Raw genomic sequence first — 16,667 nt, 5'->3', positions numbered from 1 at the left:
ATATGTTGTCCATGCCGCAAATCTGTCTCGCCCCATGTGCATCCATGTTCGACTGTGTAAGGTCTTGAGGCTGCATCCACTTCCAAGCAAAGGAGATGCACTACCTGTTGGTGTAGTCAACATTTCTTTTTTTACTTTTTATATTTTTTTTATTATTATTATTATTTGTTTTTCTTTTCCTGCCAGGACTGCTGCGATGTGACAATGTGAGCCACCACATTCTGTCACATCTGCTGGAAGTAACGCAGCATTGAAGTGGGTCCCTCCCCAATCCGTCTGGGCATGCTAGCGATCCTCCAGTTATATATTCCTATGTGCATATATATATTTATATATCTCTCTACCTTCTGCATGGTGTCTGTGAACTGATAGATGCATCTATTTGATGGATCCTTGTAATATCTTGAAAAGGCTTCGTACAGTCGATATATCTGCACCACAAAAATTTCATTAGTGTTTCTCATCTTTATTGTTCCCAGGCAATTGGACACGTCTGTTATAATCAATGGTCGCATTTCATTGGCCGTCTTCTCCTGTGGCTGGTCACCCGGCCAAACCCATTCAATGCATTTGGAGGCAGTCTTTTCATTTTGTTTGCACTGTACTGGGTTGGCTAAGGCTGCCATTTGGTCTTGACTACTCGTTGCTTTGGTTTGCACACAGCTAAAGGAGATCTGAGCTTTTTGTGGGTGGAGAGGGTGGGGGGTATCACAATGGATGAGTTTTCATCAAAAAGAGAAAGAAAGCTCCATTGGAAATATAAGCAAGACTCAACAAAAGCTTTTTGTCTTAAGTGGAATTTTGAATCCTTTTTTCGATGAGTTTAGAATTAATGAAATCAGGCACCCCAAACCATTGCCTCACGTCTTTCTAAACCTGTCGTTCACTATGGTGAACACAAAATTTGAAAAAACATATTGCCACAAAATGATATTTGATCACAAAATAAGGCCACAGTTTTGACAATATTGCTTTTTTCTGCAAGAGCACACTATGAAATTGCTTGAAATCTCTTTAAGGGTATTTATGTAAAATCTCATCCAACAGGGATAAAGAAAATATCTGGTTCATTGGTATCATAGTATATTGTTCTGGTAGCTCCACGCCCCTAAATTGGAAGGAAAAGTTTTAGTTCCCTGACAGCTGAAGAGAAAAGGGACTCTTCCATTCAGCAAATCAGTTGTTAACGATGATGTCAACCAACCTGCCATTTTTGATGACATTGTTCTTAAGAGGAAGGCAGCGGTGACCAATGATTAGAGCAACAATATCTTCCATGGATCTTTTATTTTGGTTAATAGCCAATATCATAAAGACTATTACGTGTAGATCACCAGAAAAAAAATATTTTAAGATCAACAGTGCCAACTTTTTTTTATGGGAATATCACTGCAGTCTTGTTGGTCTGGTTGATCGCATGATGTCATCCGAAAATGCCGACAGAGAGGTGCAGTTGGAGTTCTTTGCATATATTGGAGACAGAGACTAATAGAATTTTAGATATTAAGGAAATCAGTGGAAATGGGGCAAGTACCTTGTGCTGAGGTAAGAGCTCAGCATTGACCACATTGAATGGGAGAGCAGACAGGAAGGGCTGAATGGCCTACAACTTCTATTTCTTATATGATGGTCCAAGTGAGGCCATTTTAGAGAGGAAAGTCCATCAAAATTGATACAAATTTATTTATAGTTAATATTATAAAGCGTCTACACTGAGGATCATGAGGGATGATTGTCACAAGGAACAATGATGTGCCTTGACAGAAAAAATATATTTCTTTCCTCATTGTCCCTTTATGAAAAATTATACATGGAATCTTTTAGAAATTGTCTTTTCTCAATAGCGATGAATTATTTCCATTTTGTAGACAATTAGTCAAATGAATAAGGCACAAATTAATTGCAAATCCAATTGATCAGATCTTTTAGTTTCCATAGAGAATTTCACAAGCAAATGACCTGAATGTTGAGGAACCTGGTTTAGATTCCCTTCTCTTGTATCTGTCCTTTTGCAGAACAGCATGATCAGTCCCAAATCACATTGTCCCATGGCAAACAAAATGGTTGCTGTGGTCAAACGACTGAGAGCTTTACCTGTGCCTGCTTTTCTTGAATTCTCAATCTCATAGCCCCATTCTCCCTCTTTAACAGCACACATTTAAGATGAGAAACTAACTAATAAATTTTTGTGTCTCTCAATGTGCTGTGATGGGTCTCAGACTGGTCACTGAACACTTGTGCTACGAATGTGCTTTCTGTGGACTCATTTTGTTACTGTGCCGTGTCTCAGGTGCTGCCAACTCTCATTTTCTTGCTTGTTGTTACCTTTCTGTGTTCTGCCCCAGTTCGGCGTGTTCCACCTAGGTTCTCCATCAGCCCTCCGTTGAGCCAAGAGATCGTGCCCGGTGGGAGTGTGAACATCACTTGTGTTGCCGTGGGCTCCCCCATGCCTTATGTGAAGTGGATGCTGGGAACTGAAGACTTGACCCCAGAAGATGACATGCCCGTTGGCCGCAATGTTCTAGAGCTGAACAGTATCCAAGAGTCTGCTAATTACACCTGTGTGGCAATGTCTAGTCTTGGAATAATCAAAACAATGTCACAGATTATTGTCAAAGGTAATTGAAAGAAGGCACTTGTGTAATTTGCTTCCCACGACCATTGCAGGACACTCCAAAACATTTAACAGCAGCTAAATTGCTTTGGAAGTATCGTCACCAAGAAGCGAGAAGCGAGTTGGGGCACAGGAAGCTCCCAAAAATAGCAGAAATTCAGAGCAAACCAAGAAAACACTCAGCAGGTCAGGCAGCATCTGTAGTGAAAGAAATGAGTTAATATTTCAAATTGAAGATCCCTTCACTAGAAAGAGTAAAAGTTAGTTTTAAGTTGCCCGCAAGGTTGGAGGGTGTGGGGAAGGGTGGAGAGATGGACAGGACAAAGGGAATATCTCCGATAAGGTGTGGCCAGGGTTGCCATGGGGTGAGTTGTTAATGGGACGGTTCAAGGGGACAAGGAAGTGTGAGGTGTTGCAAATAGCAGTTCAGGATGTGTTAATGAAGAGGGAAAGAAACTGAGCCAATGTCACAGATGGATGTCTTGCAGCAACAACGGCCAGTTCTGATGGACAGAAAGAGAGAGTTATCGTTAATTGGAGAAGTCAATATTAATATTCATATTGAGCTGTATAATCTGTTATAGTGATGCTGGTTTAGGAGTAAATATTGATCAAATCACCCAGTATAATTCCCAAACCTTTCGAAACAGTGCCATGAGAGGGCAACTCCCTAAAATTTGTCCTGAAGACAACGCTCCTGCCAGTTTAGCACACCACCATTACCACAATGGGAATGAGTCCGGGTTCTGCACTCGAGACTCGGGGATAGGACTTAAGTCATAAGTTTCTGATTCAAAACCAGGGGTGTTCCTGCAGGGTCATCTATGGGTTCAAAAATTACAGTGATTATCGGTGGGAAAGGGTTGGACTGTGAAATAATGCATCAAACTTCTCGTCTGGGATATTTTAACCAATAATGTCTAACTGTTGATACCTACAGCACTCCCAAAGCCCCCTGGAACTCCAATTGTTGTGGAGACTACTGCCACCAGTGTGACGTTAACATGGGATTCTGGCAATCCAGACCACATCAATTACTACATTATTGAATACAGGCCCAAGAACTCGGATGTCCTCTACCAGACCATAGACGGCATCCAGACCCTACGCTACAGCATTGGTGGACTGAGCCCATACTCTGATTATGAGTTTAAAATCTCTGCTGTCAATTCCATTGGTCAGGGTCCACCCAGTGAGACAGTGGAGACCAGGACTGGTGAGCAGGTGCCCTCTAGCTCCCCACGGAATGTCCAGGCCCGGATGTTGAGCGCGACCACCATGCTGATTCAATGGGAGGAGCCCGAAGAACCAAACGGAGAAATCCGGGGCTACCGGGTCTACTACACGATGGAGCCCCTCCAGCCTGTGAGTAACTGGCAAAAGCAGAACCTGGATGACAGCCTCCTAACAACCGTTGCCAACCTGATACCACAGACAACGTACAGCGTCAAGGTCCTGGCTTTCACCTCCGTAGGGGATGGACCACTTTCACCCGAGATTCAGGTCAAAACTCAACAGGGAGGTGAGTTGTTTGGCGATTAGTTGGACAATATCCTTGAGGGTCATTGGATGCTTTTCAGTGTCCTTGGGGCCTGAGCCATCTCTTAATGCAGTATCTGGACCCTAGCACAATATGTCCTGATCCTTGCATTCATATCAATTTCCCAGTGTATTCTATTTTCTAGCAGCAATCGTCAACTATTTCATGAGCATCAGTGTCCCCAAGGAGGGCAGTTCTGTTGTTTCCATTAGAGACGGTGAATCAACTGGTCATCTTTGGGACAGCAAGAGGGTAGGAACACAAACAATGAAAGAATGGTTTGTATAACACATCAGGTGGTAATAGTAAAGCATATTAGAGTTATGGAGTTGTAAAGCACATAAACAGACCCGTCAAGTCCATGCCAACTTGTTTGTCCATTTACGCTTGCCAGCATTAGGACTGTGTCCTTCTACGCCTATTTAAGTGATTTTCTAAATGCCTCTTAAATAATTCCACTGCCTCCTCTGGCAGCACATTCAAGATATCAACCACTCTCTTGTCCCTCAGATCCCCTTTAAAATTCATTCCTCTCACCTTTAACCTATCCCCTCTTGTTTATGAAGTCCCTTACCATGGGAAAAAGATTTTGACTATCTACCCTATCCATGTCCCTCATAATCTCATATACTTCGATCAGGTCACCCCTCAGCCTCCTTCGCCCCAGGGAAAACAAGCCCAGTTTATCCAACCTCTCGCCAAATGTCCTCCAATCCAGGCCACATCTGGTGAATCTCTTCCAGCACAGTCACATCCTTCTGGGAGTGAATTATTATTGGTAACGTAACCCCAGTGCGTGGTTGTTGTAAAACAAGTTCATGAGGTCTCAAAGGGCAAGGACTCTGGACACAGTCTTTGAAGGTAAAATGATTTTATTTACAAAGACAAACACGGGAAAAGATAACGGGGGCAATACACACACACACACACACACACACACACACACGCACACGCACACGATACAAACGAATCAAGGAAGAAACAATACGGTGCCTGGTACCCCTCGAGTCAGTGCAAGCATCGGCTCTATGGTCCTAGGGATCCTTAACTACTCTTAATTACTCTTAAGCAGTGCACAGCTTACCTCGGTGTTCCTCGGAGACAACAAAGAGGCAGAACCAAGCATGTGGCACTCTTTATACTGCTGGAGGGCTGGGTGGTCCAGCCCAGGTAGTTCAAACAGGCCAATCACCCAAGTGTGCCGGGTACAAAGGTGTTTAAAGCCACCAATCCTCAGGTGTGCCCAGAGGGGCAGGGGTGGAGCCAAACTTTGATTGACAAGGGTGTCTTCCGACCAGATGGGGTCAGTGTTGTCACGTGACAGCCACCACCTCCACAATACAGGTGGTAAAGGAAGAAGATTGTTCATTGATTTAGTCCAGTGATGTCCATCTTCTGCTGGTGCTCAGTGGCGGAGAGTTCCTGCTCAAATCCCAGGGAACTTTTTAAAGCAGAGAAACAAGAGACTGCAGTTCCTGGGATCTGGAGCAATAAGCAAACTGCTGGAGGAACTCAGTGGGTCAGGCAGCATCTGTGGAGGGAAATGGACAGTCAACCTTTGGGGTCGAGACCCTTCATCTGGACTGAAAGGTAGAGGGGAGGTATCCAGTATAAGGAGGTGGAGGGAAGGGGTGAAACGAGCTGGCAAGAGATGGGTGGATCCAGGCGAGGAGGAGCGACAGGCAGATGAAGGAGGGAAGAGAGGAGATGGTGACAGAGGCTGGGAGGTGATAGGTGGAGGCAACAAAGGGCTGCAGGTGATAGGAGAGGAAGGTGGGGCGTGAAGACTAGGGAGGGAGGTGGGGAGGGCAGATGGGAACGGTGGGGGAGGGGGACCCAGTGGGAGGAGTGTGTGGGTGATGGGCAGATAGAGTGGGAGGAGGAGGGGAGCGAAACAGGGTGATAGGGGGGCTGGGGGATGGGGTGAGTGAACGTAGACCACTACAGCACAGTACAGGCCCTTCGGCCCACGATGTTGTGCCGACATTTTATCCCGCTCTGAGATCTATCTAACCCTTCCCCCCCACACAGCTCCCCATTTCTCTATCATTCATGTGTCTATCTAAGAGTCTCTTAAATGCCCCTAATGTACCTGCCCCCACAACCTCTGCCGGCAGTGCGTTCCACGCACCCACCACTCTCTGTGTAAAAAACTTACCTCTGACATCCCCCGTATATCTTCCTCCAATTGTGTCCCCTCGTGTGAGCCGGAACTGGATAGATAAAGAGGAGAGAGATAAGGAACAAGAGGGAGAGCAGGTTACCTGAAAGTTATTTTTAAAGCTTCAGGTCAAGGGTCATGGAGAGCATCCATCCATAGACCTGAAGCAGGAAGCTGGAATATTAACTTTATTCAACTTTCCCTGGGAATGATTTGCGTTTATACCAGAGGCTGTTACTCCATATTTAAGTTGTTGAGAGCTTGCCCAGTTGGCTTATTGAGCTTAGCCAGACTTCCACCCTGCTCTGTGCTGAGGTAACCGGACCCGGTTGGAGTATGGATTGTCATATTATCCCTTGGTCAGGGAACTGGCTCCCAGTACCAAATTGCTTTCAGGAAGCTGAGGTTGGAGAAGAAATATCAAACCAAAAATGTGGCTAATATAAATAAATTGGTAAATTGGTTTATTATTGTCACATGTATCGAGGTACAGTGAAGAACTTGTCTTGCATACCGTCCATACAAATCAAGTCATTACAACAGTGCATTGAGGTAGTACAAAGTAAAGCAATAATAGAATGCAGAATAAAGTGTTACAGTACAGAAAAAGTGCAGTGCAGGTGAACAGTAAGATGCAAGGTCACAACAAGGTAGACTGTGAAGTCAGGAGTCCATCTTATTGTACTAAGGAACCATTCAATCGTCTTATAACAGCAAGATAGAAGCTGTCCTTGAGCCTGGTGGTATGTACTTTCTGTTTTTTGTATCTAAATTCTTAAGATGTGCCTTTGCAGCAAGAAATGGAAGAGTTGCCCTGGGATTTTGAATCATCAGACTCTATAAGGCACACCATTTTGTAGGTATTAATTTCTCCCATGCCAGCAACATTTATTTTGTATTCCTTATGCCTTAGAATGAGACCACTCAGCCCATTCAGTCTATTGCCAGCGCTCAGAGTAATTCTACCAATCGTATTCCCTCACTCAGTTCCCAGTGGTCTATTCTCTCTCTCACGTGCCCATCAACTCTCCTTCCACCCACCTACACTGTGGCTAATTGACAGCAGGCAATTAATCTCCCAACCTGCATGTCTTTGGGATGTGGGGGGAAACCGGAGCAGTCATAGGGACAAATGCAAATCCCCACAGGCAGCACTGGAAGTCAGGATTGAACTCGGGTCACTGGAGCTGTAAAGTAACAGCTCGACCTGCTGCACTGCTGAGCCACCCAGTGATAAGCCTTCTGCTATTGCACAGAAAATGCTGGTGACACTCAGCATCCTTTCAAGAATCACTAACCCAAAACTTTAATTCTTTCTCTCTTCACAGATGCTGCCCAACTTGCTGAATATTTCTAGCATTTGCTGGTTTGATTTTGAATTTCCAGCATATGCATTTTTTTTTGCTTTTCAATAACCTTACCACCTCTCCCAGTAGAAAGGAAAGTAAAACTGTTTCCTGTAGATACCCAGCAGCATCTTGAGTCAACTAATGCAGTTGCCTTTGCGGTGATCTGAAGGACTTTTGGGAACACTTTATCACAATTAGATATGGCGATGCGATCACCTCAGTGACCCTGCCTGAACTTTCACATAACACATGCTGTCAATGCTAAAGAAATAAACTCACAATGTGGAATGGTAACTGCAACATTAGATTTCATCACACTGTGTGCACAACAGAATCTTGAAAAATTCCCTTCCCCCTTCAACTGCTTAGCATTAGATTAGATTTGCACCATTAGATTTGGTGTGGGATGTCATGTCATCTCGTTCTGACCTGCGCTGTGGTGCAAAAGTCAGACACTCAGCTGGGTTGCTGCCTGTTATCTGCCAGCCATTTCTTGAGAAGCAATCAATACTGCCACAAACTGCTGTTACAAATCACTGCCTCTTCACAAAGGCAGCGATAGCAAGAGTAATTGTAGCACTTTGTATTGTAGAGAAAAAAACCTTGTTGGAAATGTCATCTGTATCATTTCAAAGAGAAAACTCTGCCAAAACAGTAAGCTTTCTCAATTACTGTTTCAGTGGAAGATGGTGTTTCAGATTGGCAATTAGACCTCCACGCTGGTGGTTCTGTGGAAACGCTTCCCCTGCCCACTACAATGTTACTTGGATTGTTCAATTGAGGAGATGTCCGATGATTCAAGACATGACAGTGATAGGGGTACAAAAGTGGATCTGGTCATCCTGGGCAGGGAAATTAAAAGGAGTAATTATTCTCCCTCATTCGTTACCATTTTCTCTCAGTGGTGGGCATGCTTCTTGGGTGAGAACACTGTGATGGCTTCCATGATGGAATAGCTGCAGATTCACAGTCTGCTCTTTCCCAATAACCAAGCTGAAGTGTCGTACACCCGTTACCGTGCATTCAGGAAATTAAGGAATAAGAACTATGTAATTGCTTAAAGCCAGGATTTAAGCTGGAATGAAATGGAAGATTGAGCTGGAGTGTGAACACCTCATTGTTCATACAGCTCAACATCTATTGGCAAGTTGAAATATCCATTTTTTTCTAATTTATTCTATCATACAGGATTTAATGCAGAATGTATTTAAGTACGGCATGATCTGTCTGGATGGTACACAAAAGCTTTTCACGGTACCTTGGTACATGTGACAATAATAATAATTAACCAAGAAACCAATAATTTTTTTAATATATTTACATAAAAGATAAACAGCGGCATTTCCGTAATCTCCACTGGATTTGGACAAGATTGCTTTTCATTTGTGTAGCTTTCGTTTTAACAACTCTGACATGGCATTTGGTGACCATTGTGTCCACTGCCCTCTCTCATGATAAGTCCTTTCTGTATAAAATATAAGATATCCACTCCCAAGAATGATTTGAACATGAGTGGAGAAGGGCTGAGGCAAAGCCATAAGAGTTTAGCTTTCTCTAAATTCAGTGGAAGGATTGTGGTGAGAAACTTCTCAGTGGTAGTTTGTGACTTGGTGGCGTGAAATTGGAGGTCCAGTTCTGAGTACCAAAGTGCATATTTTGCTTGTATACAACTGACGTATAACCAGCAGATCTTAAATAAGCTACTTTTAGTATTGGCTGAATATCTTGACCTCTTCTTTCAGTTCCTGGGCAACCAATCAACTTCAGAGCCAACCCTAAATCTGAGACAAGTATTGAGTTGCAGTGGACTGCACCCAGACAAGATGAAATCATCGATTATGAACTGTTCTATCGTGATGAAGAACTGGGGAAGGAGGTGAGAAAATGTTCCATCTTGAGTGTAAGGGTGAAGCATTCCTTGAGTCTAACACGGGGTTAGTTAGATCATAGTAACTGATGAACCACCTTCCTCTTCCCTACTTCTTGTCCCTCAGGTAGCACACCACCATCTTTTTACATAGAATTCTTGCACGGAAGGAGGTCTGTTTTCACTATTTGTGTGCCACAGGAGCTCTTCCTATCTTCTCTCATTGAACCTGAAGAACAAGCAAATAGCCTACCTCGGACAAAGTGGTGTTATAAAATGTATGCAGTGGTGCATGGATGTTCCAGACAAATAGAGAACCAAATTGATACCCATATACTTGTGCGGAAGGAGGAAGTATTAATTCTTAATAACATTTATAAAGCTAAAGCAATCCAATTTGCTATGCAATTGGTATGTTCTTAAACGGGTGCATAGTTATATTCTAACAGCAGCACATTACACTGTACATCACTTCACATTGTATGCAATGCTACTGGATTCTATCAACATCTGGATCTTAGATGTTGCCTAATCTTTTCTGGCATAATGTCAAATATTTATGGATTTTTTCCACAGGAAGTGATAAGCTTTCAGCCAAGCACGACATACACTGTGACCGGGCTTCGTCCCAACACTCTGTACTACTTCTGGTTGGCTGCACGGTCCACGCATGGCCTTGGCGTTTTCACCTCCCAGATCTCTGCACAGACCTTCAGGCCAGTAGGTTTCATTCATGTTCATCTTTCAAAACACTACCACAGTAAAGGGTGTTGGGATTCTGGGAAACTGCAAGCCAAAGATCCTGTGGAAAGTTGATCTACTTACTGGGACTTGCTTTAGAGTGTCCACCCTCATTGAAATGAAGAAAATCTGAGTGGAACATTGACTTTGAGTATAACAGGGATAAAGCGGAATCAAGATTTTCCCTTTCTGATGGCCTAAAATGGAAAATCCTTCAGGAAGATGGGTTTAGGCACTGCATCTAATATGCAATGGGCAGTGATCCATGCCACACAATTTCCCATACCTTGGCACTGTTCTAATAACCTTACTTCAAATGGTCTTCAGGTTTGGAATTGGAAGTGTTACTGTCAAGTTGTACTCAGCATAGAATGGGGGTATCTTTATGGTGAATATGATCAAAATGGGTTGTTGGACATGCCTTGTTGTCATGGAGAGAAAAGTCTCACCCTACTCCTCCCTCGACTCTTGCCAAAAGTTTTGCTTCCAGATATAATTTTATTGCTAAGGCAAAATAAACACCCAGGGGTGAAAGCGCCTTCTGAGTCAATGTTCTCCCTTTCACTGTGTGTCGTTCCAGCACTTCACATAACTTTGTAGAAACTCCTTTTTAGTTAGTGCGGGGAATGCTGCTGTTTGCAGCTAACAGCTTACAACACGTACTACGTTCTGCATTCAAGCAGCATAATTGCTTGCTAAGAAGAACATCAGTTTAGGATAGAATCATCCATCTGGTTCTTCAGAGGACTTGACTACAATGCAGTTTCCAAATCCCTGACTTCTACAAGCCAGAAGATCAAGGGCAGCAGTATAGGGGATCACCACCACCTGCCAGTTTCCCCGCCAATTCACACACCACATTTAACCCATCCCTTCAAATCCTGGAATTTCCTGCCTAACATCACTGTTGGAATATTTTCACCACTGATGCCAGCTTAACAATGGCATCTCATCATCAACTTCTTAAGAGAATTAGGAATGGGCGATAAAGCTCACCATGCCAGCAACATCCACATCCAAAAAATAACCTGAAAAAAAGATGAGATATTGAAAGCTAGAACCAATGCAGTGCCAGGGAATGGGATTTCAATTGGATCTCTGATTTAACTGGAGAAGAATACAAGAAAGTGAGTGCTTGTGCTTCTGTTGGGAGGATCTGGATGTAAGGAAAGTCATTGTTTCAGTTGTAAGTCAGGGGTACAATGGCCCATTGATCTTGGGGAGGCTGAGGCAAGAAGGTGCACAACTGGCTACTTATTAGGTTGGGAATAAGAAGGACCAGAAAATTCCTTAAAATTTTGTTTGGGGAAGGAAGGTTGGAGAGCAGATAGGTATTGGTGGGGTGGGATGTGTGTTGCCTGGGGGAGAGCAAGATGTGAGATGTGTTTCAGCTAGGTTAGTAAAACATGAAAGATATCTGTGATTGTGTTGAGAAAGGAGGGGAAAAGCTTCTATGATTAGTGTGGTGGGGAGAATACTTTCACGAGAAGCCAGTAAACACTCTGTTTGCGAGAGATGTGGGGGGGAGGAATGTGAAAATATCCACAGATTGAAAAAGTTAATTCTTTTCTTACGTTGAGGAAGAATTCGGTTTGGGTTGGTTGGCTGGGATAATGTACAGTGAGTGAGATATGTGATGCGGTATTTTCAATGGTATTTCTTCAACAATGAATGAGATGTTGGGGCACCAATGGGTGATCTATGTTAACAGCGCGACTCTGCAATATGTCACTAACTATTTTCTGGTAAGGTTCTTATTTGCTGGCATCTGCTAGTTGGTGGACCACCAATGCAAGCTTTGCAATGGACTGGACTGGACTGGATAAAATAGAAAAGTCACATTAATGAGATTTGAACCAATATCATTTTTCAGTTTTAATGGATTCCTATATAAATATGATAGTATTTAGTGTCATTTAATCACAACTTTGTTAATGCTTGTAATTCTGACCCATTTACACATTCTCTTGCTACACATCAACTTCCATTTCCCATATTCTGTCTTCCCAATCATGCTTTCTATCACAGACCGAGACCAGTTCGAACACAACTGCATTCGACATTTTAAGCTTTTCATATTTTTTTTCTTCAACTTATTCTGGTCCGAATTCAGCTGCAGGTCAGGTGCCAACTTTACTCATGCAAGTGGGCATGAAGCGACCGAGCCTGATAAATTACTGCCCAAACCCCAGTGGACCATTTAAGAATTCCAAACTTGAGTTTTTTCAGTTTACTGTTAAGCAGATATTTGATTCATGCCATTGTACTCCAAGAATATATTGCCCCTATTGCTATGTGATTGAGGATAAATTTCTACTGATCTGTTGTTTACAAAGAATTTCAAAATATGCACCAACCCTCCCTCCTACATCTACTTTCTTTCACTAGTAAACCAAGAAGAATAAAGTGAAACACAGGCCCTCATTCTATAAGATGTTTCTGAAATTCCATAAGTTTTTGAAATCCAACAGAAAATGCTTGGTGTGAACAGGCACTCCACCTTTGCTAACTGTTTCACCATGCAACAGATATTCATTACTCAAGGAACTGAAAACTGTCCTCACAGTGCCACTCCATCAGTGTCACTTTCAAATTGATTGCCATAGCTCAGATCCTTGCTGAATCTTATCATTTTATGCCTATTTCTTATAAGTTTTAATAATGGAACATTTAATGCATATACCTTCTGTCCATCTACCTCCTTGTTCAAGTATGTTACATGTCAATATGCAGAACCAGAAGTTCTTTCTAATCCAACAGTAGCATACAAATTGGATGTGTTTTGCTCATGGCTAATCTGAACTGAACTAAATTTAACAGATGTGGAAAACCTTAGATTTAGTGATGCTTTTGATGTCTTAACGATACAGCATGAAAAATAGCTCCTTCAGCTCACTGTCTGTGCTGACCATCAATTACACTAATTCTACCCTGACCCCATTTTATCTCCCAATCCCTATCAATCCCCCCTAGATCCTACCATTCATCTAGATATCAAGTGCAATTTTACAGTGTCCATCGCCCTACCAACCTGCACCATTTTGGTATCGGGAGGAAACTGGAGCACCGTGAGGAAACAAAGGGAGAATACACAAGCTCCACACACAACACAGAGGTCAGGATTGAACTCGGGTCCATGGAGCTGTGAGGCAGCAGCTCTACCAGCTGTGACACTGTGCTGCCCCAACCTGGCCCAGGAGAAACAGCTCGCATATTCACAATTCCGAGTAATCATCGCCTCTGATTTCTTGATTGTAATTATAAAGAGCTTGTTCTGATGCTGAAAAATAGACAGGAAAATATGTTGAAGTAAGTCCCACTTATGAATTGGGGGAAAATTATTTTGATGCCTATTGTCCAAGAAATATGGGCACCAAGTGCTGTTTTCTTCAATGCTATGCATCTGTAAACCACTTTTATTTGGATTGGATGCTACTGTCACCATTTCTGGATCAATTTGCTGATTCCAGAAATTGATCCAGGCACCAATAGTCAGCACCCAATGTAGTTTCTACATGAGACGATGACATTCCCCACGCAATGATACATTAGGTCGCTGTGTTCTGAGTAGCGACTGTCATTGGGCACTCCTGGAATCACTTTGTTTTTGCAGCAACTCCATTTGGTGGGGAGGGGCTTCTGGAGCAGGTTCCAGCTACTTTTTGGAACCTGACCCAAGTAGGGCCCCAATGAGCTACTAGTGACCTTCTCCCAACATCCCCACTCATGATCTCATGGCCCTGGCTCTGATCCCCCTGAAAGTCTAATCACCTCCCAAATCAGCCCTTCATCCACCCCCACCTCCCCCAGACTCCCAGCTGCACTCCATCCAGGTCCCAACTGGTGCCACACTCAACTTCCCCAATATCCCCTGCAACTCTGATCGGCCTGCAGCAACCACGCTCTTTCCTCAAGCCTCTGGGCCCAGTGGTACTGGGACTCACTGCACCTCTGTGCTGTGCAGGGCGTGAGAGGGAAAGGCGATCAGTAGTCAAAGTCGTCGAGTTTATTGTCATGCGCACAAGTACAGGTACAACGAAAAACTTGCTTGCAGCAGCATCACAGGCACATAGACACAGACAACACACAGAATATAAATTGTACATAAATTATACAAGGCAAGAAGAAAGAGAGAAAAAAATCTGTGCAAAACAAGACCTTAGTGCAAAAACAAAGACGCAATCAGAGACAAGTCGCTGGGTAATGCAAGAGGCTGGGTCCATTGTCTCCCCTCCATGCACCAGTCAATTTTCAAACAACTGGTCCCACACCCAAGAGATCGTGTGTGCTGAATTACTACAATAAGGTAGCGGGCTGAGTGTTTTACACAGCTTCGCCTGAAATCCCAATGAATTCAAATTCACTCGCGCACATCCTGTGCCAATGTCATGCATTTGGCAGTGGCATTGAGGATGACTTTTTATCCTCTGTTCCTCTTAGGTCTAATCTATTGGGTTATCGGGTGGGGGTGGGGGGGGTATGTGTGCAGGAGGAGTGAGATACTAATTTTGCAGTTGTTGTGGTCTGGACTGAGCACAGTATACCGTCCCTCACCATGGATGGCTCTTTTAAAAGGTCTTCACTGTCCTCGGACTTGTCACAGCTGGTGCACCAACACTGACCCATGTTGTCTGTCCACGTGCTGGGCAAGGTGTGAACAATTTAAACCACAGATGTGCAGAGGTGCTTGGAACTTATTTTGCATGCACACACATTTGTAACTGTGCAAGTGCACACACACAGAAGCAGCGTACACCCCACACTCACACAAACACATGCATTGAGAAGACCACAAAGTATTTTACACATGAGCATGCCTACACATGGTCACACTGAGTGCAAATGGACAATGCTCATCAAGGAATGATGCAGAAAACAGCCCTTGCAAAATAATGAACTGGTCAAAGGAATCCATTAAACTGAAAAGAATATCAACTGTAACCCTTTCAGTACTAAAGTATCTCTCAGATTCAAAGATGCACTTTGACACCTTGGTTTTGATCAATTGTTTGCAAATTGGAAATTGACTTAGGAAAAGTACTGAAAGGGAATTGCTGTTTGATCTGGAAAGAGATTTAGTTAGTTTCAAAAGAGGTCACAGGGAAGTTTTGGACTTTCACACACTCTTAATCAATAGCATCAGGTGAGTACAGACTGACACAGCCAGCCAGTCAGTGGTGGTTGCCTGTCAAAATAATCCGCTTTGAAACAGAATTACAGGTGACCTCATTCTTATCACATTCTGTCTGTCAGCAGTTTCCACCCAAGTACCCATGTTCTTTAAAGTTACATTGAGACAATTGATGAAGAGGGGTCTGTTTCCATATTAAAAAGGTCTATGTGCATTGTATTTCCAAGTTATCTATTGGTTTACTCATCAAATGCTTGTCAGCAAGCAAGTAAAACAAGTAATCTGGCCATAGGATTCTCCAGAATCTCTGCAACTCTTCAAACATATTCTTCATCTCTACTTCATCTAGTGTATTTAGTCAGTACATTTGAAATTATCTGAGCCTCGAGTTGTCCAGTAACCCAAGGACTCTTCACTGAAAGACAATTCCATTTTTAGATCCTTTAAACAAATTTGCGGGGTAATCAAGGCTTCCCATCTGATTGTCACCTGTAGGTCTGTTTCATTTGCATCAATAATTGGATATCAATGATCAACATTTCATGCCAGCAAGTAACTGATGCAGAAGGGAGCTTCATCAATGCAAAACAAGGTGAAGTTGCTTCAAATAACCAACTTCACTCAGTAACCCGAGTACACCTATAAGCTGTACGAGAAAACAGGCATCCTCTACTGTGGGCTAGTCTGTATTTTCAGGCAATTTTCTCATTAAAAGACTGTTAATATCAGTAACAGTTTCACAAGGCCCAGTTGAGCTTCTCCTGACAGTAATGAATGACTGAGTAAATCACAGGGATTGGCATTCTGCCCCCACATGGCGTATTTTACCAAGGCAAAGTGAAACTCCTGTCAAAACAGTCCCACTTGTCAAGTGTCTTTTATTGATAAATTCCATCCAATCAGGTAATCTTTGCTTTGTTTAACAAGTGATGCCACAATCAACTCCTATGTATTAACAATCTCAGCAATGATCAAAATCCACAACTCACTTTGTAACTTAATGTCAAATTTAAAAACCACAGCAGATCAAGGAATGTGACATCATCACATCACTCCTCATTTCTCACGTATTTAGGTGCTGACATTTGCATTGATATGGTTTGAAATCACTTCCGACTTAGTGTAGACCGTAGTAAACTTATGCCTTTCAATGGATTGAAGTAATGTTATTTTTTACAATTATTTATTCATTTGCAGGATGTAGATATTGTTGGGAACATCAGCATGTATTGTCCATCTCTAATTGATCCTGAACTCTGGAGGC

The 16,667-nt window shown here is 42.9% G+C and overlaps 1 protein-coding gene across 1 annotated transcript in view; it reads left to right on the top strand.

Moving 5' to 3' along the window:
* The window catches only part of LOC127582347 (receptor-type tyrosine-protein phosphatase delta-like), a 439,637-nt gene that overhangs the window by 293,504 nt on the left and 129,466 nt on the right, over positions 1-16,667 (top strand). Inside the window, exons 7-10 of the mRNA XM_052037503.1 lie at positions 2,346-2,618; positions 3,555-4,136; positions 9,407-9,540; positions 10,108-10,255. Coding sequence (XP_051893463.1) covers positions 2,346-2,618; positions 3,555-4,136; positions 9,407-9,540; positions 10,108-10,255 — 1,137 coding nt within the window. The remainder of the gene's footprint in view (positions 1-2,345; positions 2,619-3,554; positions 4,137-9,406; positions 9,541-10,107; positions 10,256-16,667) is intronic.

This window comes from Pristis pectinata, chromosome 24, assembly GCF_009764475.1.
Source record: "Pristis pectinata isolate sPriPec2 chromosome 24, sPriPec2.1.pri, whole genome shotgun sequence".
Classification (NCBI taxonomy): Eukaryota; Metazoa; Chordata; class Chondrichthyes; order Rhinopristiformes; family Pristidae; genus Pristis; species Pristis pectinata.
This window is presented reverse-complemented; position numbering and strand designations above follow the sequence as displayed.